This window comes from Mus pahari, chromosome 15, assembly GCF_900095145.1.
Source record: "Mus pahari chromosome 15, PAHARI_EIJ_v1.1, whole genome shotgun sequence".
In the NCBI taxonomy this organism is placed as follows: Eukaryota; Metazoa; Chordata; class Mammalia; order Rodentia; family Muridae; genus Mus; species Mus pahari.
This window is the reverse complement of record NC_034604.1, coordinates 58,848,221-58,856,066: the sequence shown is the minus strand read 5'-3', so window position 1 is coordinate 58,856,066 and position 7,846 is coordinate 58,848,221. Positions and strand designations below refer to the sequence as shown.

At 45.5% G+C, this 7,846-nt stretch overlaps 1 protein-coding gene across 16 annotated transcripts in view; it reads right to left on the bottom strand.

Moving 5' to 3' along the window:
• The window catches only part of Nedd4l (NEDD4 like E3 ubiquitin protein ligase), a 320,649-nt gene that overhangs the window by 51,219 nt on the left and 261,584 nt on the right, over positions 1–7,846 (bottom strand). For all 16 annotated transcript variants that reach the window (XM_021214590.2, XM_029547160.1, XM_029547162.1 and 13 more), the window contains 4 exons: positions 7,558–7,619; positions 7,019–7,121; positions 4,752–4,918; positions 771–906 (listed from right to left, as the gene is read on the bottom strand). In XM_021214590.2, the coding sequence (XP_021070249.1) occupies positions 771–906; positions 4,752–4,918; positions 7,019–7,121; positions 7,558–7,619 (468 nt within the window). The remainder of the gene's footprint in view (positions 1–770; positions 907–4,751; positions 4,919–7,018; positions 7,122–7,557; positions 7,620–7,846) is intronic.

The following is a 7,846-nucleotide window of genomic DNA, read 5'->3' as shown; positions in this document are numbered from 1 at the left end:
AAGAAACACCTCAAGAATTTACAAGCAATTCTCCTATAGTTTTCCTTCCTTCCTTCCTTCCTTCCTTCCTTCCTTCCTTCCTTCCTTCCTTCCTTACTGAAAATGGCTTAGTTCTGCAGAAGACTATTCAGTGACCCTACTATGAAGCCACTAGCTTGCTGCTCTAATGCCTGTCACTGAACCGTTTTGTGAATGACCTTTCTAATACAAGGTCAAGCCGAGGACCAGTCAGTCATCAGCATTAAGCTAAGATCACTTCTGACTTGTTGCTTACTTCATCTCCTTTTCCAGCAACACATTGTTAACTGTTTATAGAGAATAGTTATCAATATTCCAATCAACTCAGACCATACATTTTTTTTTTTTTTTTTGGTAATTTCCCCTAAGCTGTCAAGCAATTCATTAGAAACTTGCCCGTGAGACCCAGACAAGTGGCTGAGCTCACCCCGCCCCCCATTCCTCAAAATGACAACGTAAGTGTTGTGTCATGAGATTGGTTAGATCCCCCTGGGGATGGGGTGGGTAACATGTAAGACCTTCACACCAGAATCATGTTCTCCCCTTGATATTTATACGAGTCACTGGGTTTGGACAAACGTGGGTTTCACAAGCATTTTCTAAGTTCATTAACACTCAGATGGGAATCAGTTAGTCATGAGGCTGCAATCTTCACATGCGATACACAGTTTACCAAGAGAGAGGGAAAAAAATAAGATACAAAATCACCCTGGGGAATGTTGGAAGATGGACAGCATCTCCGGACATCATACCTCAGGGCCTTCTCCACCACCTTCAGAGGCCTCAGGCTCCAAATCTTCACTAATGTGCCTCCGAGAGCGGAAGCGTCGGTGTGCAGCCTCCTGGTTGATCTGCCTGATGTTGTTGTCCGACTCTGAGGACACATCCCTGAAAGGAGGGTGGGGGGGGGATGTAAGAAGAGAAGGGGTATTCAGAGCGAGTCCTCCGACAGTCCAACCCTCTCTGTGGGCCATGCACTGACTAAGGCACCTGTGTCAAACCATGATAAGGAACAAGCAACCGACACTGGAAGTCTTCCTCCATCTTCTGGATAGACCGCACTGACGCTCACCCTAACCCCCCAAACCAGCTTCAGGGTATTGTACAAGAGTTAGAGCATCTTTCAGACACATACATATTGGCTGCAGAGCCCTCCCTATCCCCCAGACTTCAAAATCCTACATGTTCGGTCCCTAGAACAGAATGGCTGTTTAAACAGAACACACGCAGCACAAATTCCCGTGTACTTTAAATCACCTCTGGATGATTTACAATGCCTCACACAAAGGAAATATTTCACAAACAACTCATCCTGCACTGCCTAGGGAATGACGGAGACAGGTGACTGCTCAGGGTCAGCACAGACCTAACATGTCTCCAGTAGCTATGTTCTGTGGTCGGCTGAACCCACCGGTGTGGAGGCAGTGGGGACAGGGATGGCCGTTCCTCAAGCTTCAGTATTTGAGAAGAGAATACTCCAGGTCCTTCAGTCTGTGACAAACCAGTCCTTCGGCAGGAAGTGACAAGCAAGCTCACACAGGCAGTCAGTCGGCAGGTCCCTTCTAGGTCTACCTAGAAGCTAATCTAATCTGGGTCATCAGTAATTGACCGAAGGGCACCAAAGGGACAAATTCAAGGCTGTGGTCCTAAGAGGACGTCTCCTGTGGTGTGTGACTTGACTTTAAGCTGCTTCTGTCTCATTTTGACAAAAAACCACCTCACATCTTAAGATTGCAATCCCCTTCCAGCACCCTGCTTCTAATACTCTAAGTGCAGAGCAGGGGCTGACTTTCCAAACAAGCCTGTAAGAAGAGCATGGTGCTGTCACATCTCATTTGTATTGTCGACTAAAGATTTTAAGTTAGAATCCGAGTTAAGAACTTATCCTTAAAAAGGACTTAATCGACCGTATCTTAAAACTATTTTGCTGTACATGACAGGTGACAGTCTTTTGGGGGAAATCTCTGCTACGTGTCTGTTCTTTTTTTTTGTTTTTTTGAGACAGGGTTTTTCTGTGCCCTGGCTGTGGTAGAACTCACTTTGTAGACCAGGCTGGCCTCGAACTCAGAAATCTGCCTGCCTCTGCCTCCCGATTGCTGGGATTAAAGGTGTGCGCCACCATGCCCAGCTTCTGCTACGTGTCTGGAGTACACATCTAAAAGTCCTGCACAGGCACTTGCAAACATGTTTCAATCTGACTCCACATCTAATGAGCGCAAATTACATTGCAGGTTAATGTTCCAAAATGGTTGAGAATTTTAGTTCCGGTGAACTGATAGATACTATTAATCGATAGCCTAACTATAGATTCGTTCTAAAGTAAGGATTTAAAGTTTCCAGTACTTTCAAACTCACTCATATCCCAAATAAAGAGCCCCCTGTGCCTCTGTGTAGCAACTAGATTCAACAAGTCACAGTGTCGGAGGACAGCAGTCTGAATGTTCAATTATTTCTATCAAACATCTTTGCACTATCAACTTTAGGGCTAAAGGAGGTAGTGTGAAAGTTAGTTTCTATTTAATCCACATGTAAATTATAATTCTTTAATTACTAAAATCTGAATTAAAGAAATTTTATTATATTTGAATACACAACACATAAATTTGTTGCGTTAACAAAACATATTGTTACATTAAATATAACCAGAATAAACGTGTATACTAAATACAGGTATCTTGAGAAAATTGATATTATTATAGATACAATCATTATAATCAAGAAGTACATATATATAGTAATAATGTTTCTGAAAGCACAAAAATGATTAAAAATGGCACTGTCGGCTGTTAGAAAAATGCCATATTGTATTCATGATGACATATTTGTTGCCTTTTAAAGAAATGCTCAATTATTATTAAACAAAATGTAAAATTAGAATACACTTAAAAAGTCTCTAAATGACCTTGGCATGTCAAACAATGCTAAGGAGAGATAATTCCAAATCCATAAACTGCAGAGGGAATAAAGAAGAGGCTGCGGAAACTGACTCCTGCCAATCAAACTGCTCCCTTGCTCTTGAGGTCTGCTTCACGCATAAGAAGCCATATTTATGTAACCGATAATCTTGATAGATTTGGGTTAAGTATATCACCCAGCCTCACAGATGATGTGCTTTAAATGCATGGCGAGTGTTGTCTCAGAGTCACCCCAGTAATAACTGCACCCATTTTCCCCTCAGATAAAGACTTCCATGTACATGGCACTGATTAATGAAGATGAACAATCACAGCTCTATGTCAGCCACTGAGATCCCTTCCGGGTCCTGCCTTGAAGAGGTCACATGGCGCTGGCCACCACATAGCCCCTTTGGGTGTACTCCCCTGCTGTTTAGCTCAGATGGTCGCTGCTGCTTCGCTGACAATATGAGACCATGCCCAAAGTAGGTCCAAAGACACTTCTATTCCAAATTCATACGATACTTAAAACCGGCTTATCAAACCTCCAAGTGCAGGGGTCATCAGAGAAGGACAATCAGCGGTAAATCTAAAGTATCGACAAAACCACTTATATCTAAGACCCCCACAAAACTATGTGCATCCTGTCTAAGCAATAAGCTAAGGTCATGCTGGGCAGCGCAAATTGGCCAAGAAGAGCTGATAGTTCCAAGAATCTACTGAGAGGCCCAGGAGTGACTGCCTATTCAAGTCCCCAGATTCTCTACGCTTTACCTTCAGACTCTCTAAGATGTCAAGCTAGCTGAGCTGACTGTCCTCTCTAGCCATTCCCCCTAATTATACAGAGAATGACGTGATCCTTCTAAGGATAAAGGATTTGTAAGGACAGCCTCTATCATCTCTGGGTATCACCTACCTAAAGAGCAGGAACTGAGAGATCTCTTTTGCCTTGGGTTGAAGAGATCAAGATCTCACACGTAAGCCTGCCTTGGTGGCATTCTGAGACCCGATCACATGTACTATCTACTTGGTAATATTAATTCTGCTGTTTTGACTTCTCCGAAGCTCCTAACCCCCGCGATAACTCTCCTCTCATCCTGGGTACTGTGACTCCGCCTCCAGCTACAACATCGAGAGACTTTAAGTTTTACTGCTCACTGTGATTTAACAAAAAAGCCACTTCGAAATCTTCCTTTAAAACAGTAATTGAGGTTTAACTAGGATTTATTTATTTGCTATCATCAGAACAAAAATTACTAAGGGAACAGGCATCAGCCACCCTGCTCGCTCTCTCTAAGCTAGTAGGATGCGGAAATAAACAGTAATTACTAATTTTGACTTTGCAAATCTCCTATGTGTTTCTAAATATACCATGGCAGCGATACACAAATGTTCTGAGAAGTAAATAAAATAAAATAAAATAAAAAAGAAGCTTTGGTGAGTTTTATCATCAAGTAATGCAAAAGAGGAAGAAGGTAAGACATTAAAAGCAAGCCAGTCTGCCTCTGGCTTTCCATCCTGGGTCAATCAGGAGAGGGAGCCGAGGAAGAGGGAGGCAAGGTGACCCAAACCAATGAAGAATCCAGGAAACGCACATCTCAGTAATCCTAGAAGAGGCGCAGAATAACTCCAATCATAGTGTCAAAAGACACTATGTCAAAAGACACTATGTAAAAGACAGTGTCAAAAGACCTCTTCTTTCTCTCTGTCTCTGTCTTTGTCCCTCCCTCCCTCCCTCCCTCCCTCTCTCCCTCCGTCTCCCAAACTTGTCCTGGAACTGCCACCCTTTGCTGTGCTGCAGGGTGAGGCACAGCAGCTCTGCCATCTGGTGGTACTCACATCAAGCTGGGTCGGTGCCACTGCGTACTCCTGTTGTTGTGGTTGACATAGTAAGTTCGGCCTAAATTGTCCACTTTCTCTTCCCATCCTGGCGGCAGGGGAGGAGGAGGGAGCTCCTCCTGGTGCTGGGAAGCTGAGTCGTTGGAGTCAACCACTTCCCATCCATGCTGTGGAGTAAAAGTCAATGGGAGTCATGAGTCTGGGCCCCAGATCACGGGAGAAGATCATCCCAGTGTGGCATCCCCTCCCTTACTCCGAGGCTTATGACAGTTTCCTGTGTCACACGAAGATAGAGTTCCTCTCCAGAAGAAAAAAACCAAGTCAGGGTTCCAAAAGTCCTGTGAGCGATGGCCAGTTAACCATGCCAGCTTCTAAGATGTCTGCGCCACATCTGGATACTCCATTTACCTTCTTTGCATTTTAAAAGCCATTCATTTATTTGAGTATGTGTGCTTACACGCAAGCTCACGTGTGCATACACAGCACACGTGTAGAGGTCAGAGGACAACTACTTGAGTGATTCGGTTCTTTCCTTCCATCACGTGGACTCCACAGATTGAATCAGTTTTGACAGAAGGTGCACTAACAAACCACCACCTCGCCGGGCCTGTTTAGTTTCTTAAGTCACATGATGAGTTTTACACAACCATTAGTTATAGTGACTCAATGACCTCTAGGGCTGCACAAAGCCAATGCCATGGGACATGTCAGAGCTGCTATGGCTTTCATCCTTTCAACACCACCATGAAGTATGCATGTGTGTCTGAAGAGAAAGCCCAGTCTAGGCTACAGGGCTATTGGTCTCCAAGAAGGATGGCCTGGGGCTGATAGGAGAGGAGGTGACCGTGTCATTCCCCGCTTCTGTGTTACAGTTGTGAGCCAGAAGTTGTCTAGAAACTGTCACAGCTGCTTAGGCACCGCACAAACAGACTGCACGGTGCCAGGATCGGTTATACTGTTCTGACACATAGCTTCAGCATTAAGGATTGCTTCCCTAACATCCCCCGGTAAAGCCAGTGGAAAATCAACCGATTCACTGGTTACTGCACTTAGGAGACAAGAAGAGAGTAAACAATTCCTTGGATTTCACACACCAATCCATTGCTTTGCTTGGGAAATCTCAACCTCTACTTTGGTCTGCCCACCCACTTCAGTCCCCGTTACTTGGCGACAGCTGTAGAAGCCTACAATGAAACACTGCCCGGAAAGATGGCCTCTTGGTTGTAGGGGGTTTGGTCAACCTGTCCACCACACATCATTCAAGTATCTCCCCCCCCCCCCGTGTGGAACAGCTGCAAACAGATGTGAAAACAGTCAGGGAGGTCTTCTATGGGGGCTTTCAGAACAATATGAGAAACGAGCTAACAGAAACAGCACTGTCTATGGCGTATGCTGAGATAGTTCAATGGGACCCATGGTACAGACAGGTAACCAGAAAATGAAGAGCCCACTATGTCAGGAAGGGGACAGAGACCATTCCTCTGGCTAGCTAACTGCAAAGTGGCATTTCCCAAGGAGAGTTCTGCATTATGTGCTGTTACTTGTGGACTAAATGGATCAGAGATGGGGAGAGAATTTCTAAATAACCCTATCCATTCTAGAGCAATTTCAAGTGCTAAAAGGAACCTAAGAAAGAACTGAGAATCCAAAGCAATAATGGGCACGGGGTTTCTGGCAGCGTGGTTGCCATGGAAGACGCCCTTGTGTGGCTGTGAAACGCCCTCCTTAGGCTCATATGTCTGAACGCCCGACATTCAGCTGCTGGTGCTTGGGAAGGCTGGGGAACCTTTAGAAGGTGGAGACTTGCTGGAGTCACCGAGGGCAGGCCTTGTCTATTCACAGCTGAATCCCGTTCCTGTCGACTTTCTGCCTCCTAACTGACACAGTCGGACCAGCTGCCTCACGCTCCGACTTCCACCACCCCCACCCCACCACGCTGGACTCTGTTGGCTCGAAACGTGAGCCGTGCTTCCCTTGAGTGGCTTTGGAGGGGTATTTTGTAACGAACGGCAGCCGGACAAATAACTAAAAGAACCGCGTGAAGAGCTGCCTGCCCTGTTATTCGTGTCGTGACAGAAAAATGGGAATTTCACTTTGGCTGACAGTCACGTACTGGAGGGCTTCTGAAGGCAAACTCAGGGTCTACAGACGTGAATTCCCATTTAAGTTTACACACATCCACTTCCTCCGATGACAGAGTCTGAAAGCAACATTCAGGTGAGCTGGGCAGCCAGGAAGAGCCCGGGGCCTGCAGTCGTCTCTCTTACCTCCATGTCGTCCCTCGGCTCACCGTTTTCTTCATCTTGACCTCCGTTTTTCGGCATGTAGGCCATTTTCAACCTCAAAAACCCCTTGACACGAGACTTATGACTGCATACAGGGAGAGAACCAGTTGCAAAGGGTATGGCTTGTTTCCATCCTTCTTGTTTAAGGTGTTTACTGAAACTGTCCTCAAGAGAAACCAACACTACAAACATTCACCCCTACACCTAGTCACAAGCCTCACCCCTACACTCACCGGCAATCCTCACCCCTACATCCACCCACAAGCCTCACCCCTATACCTGCACACAAGCCTCACCCCTACACCCACCCACAAGCCTCACCCCTACAACCACCCACAAAACTCACCCCTATACCTGCACACAAGCCTCACCCCTACATCCACCCACAAGCCTCACCCCTACAACCACCCACAAGCCTTTTCCCTACACCTACCCACAATGCTCACCCCTATACCCACTGACAAGCCTCACCCCTATACCCGCACACAAGCCTTACCCCTACAACCACCTACAAGCCTCACCTTCTAGGTCGTAGGAGAAAATCCTTAAATGTATAGGGTCTCTCCATGGTTGGATCTTCTGTCTAGGGGAAGAAAAGTGAATTAGCAGAAAAGCAACATTCATAACAATCTCATATTTTTGACACTCTCATCAGGAATATGAAGGACATATTTTTATTATTATTATTATTATTATTATTATTATTATTATTTTGGTTTTTCGAGGCAGGGTTTCTCTGTATAGCCCTGGCTGTCCTGGAACTCACTTTGTAGACCAGACTGGCCTCGAACTCAGAAATCCGCCTGCCTC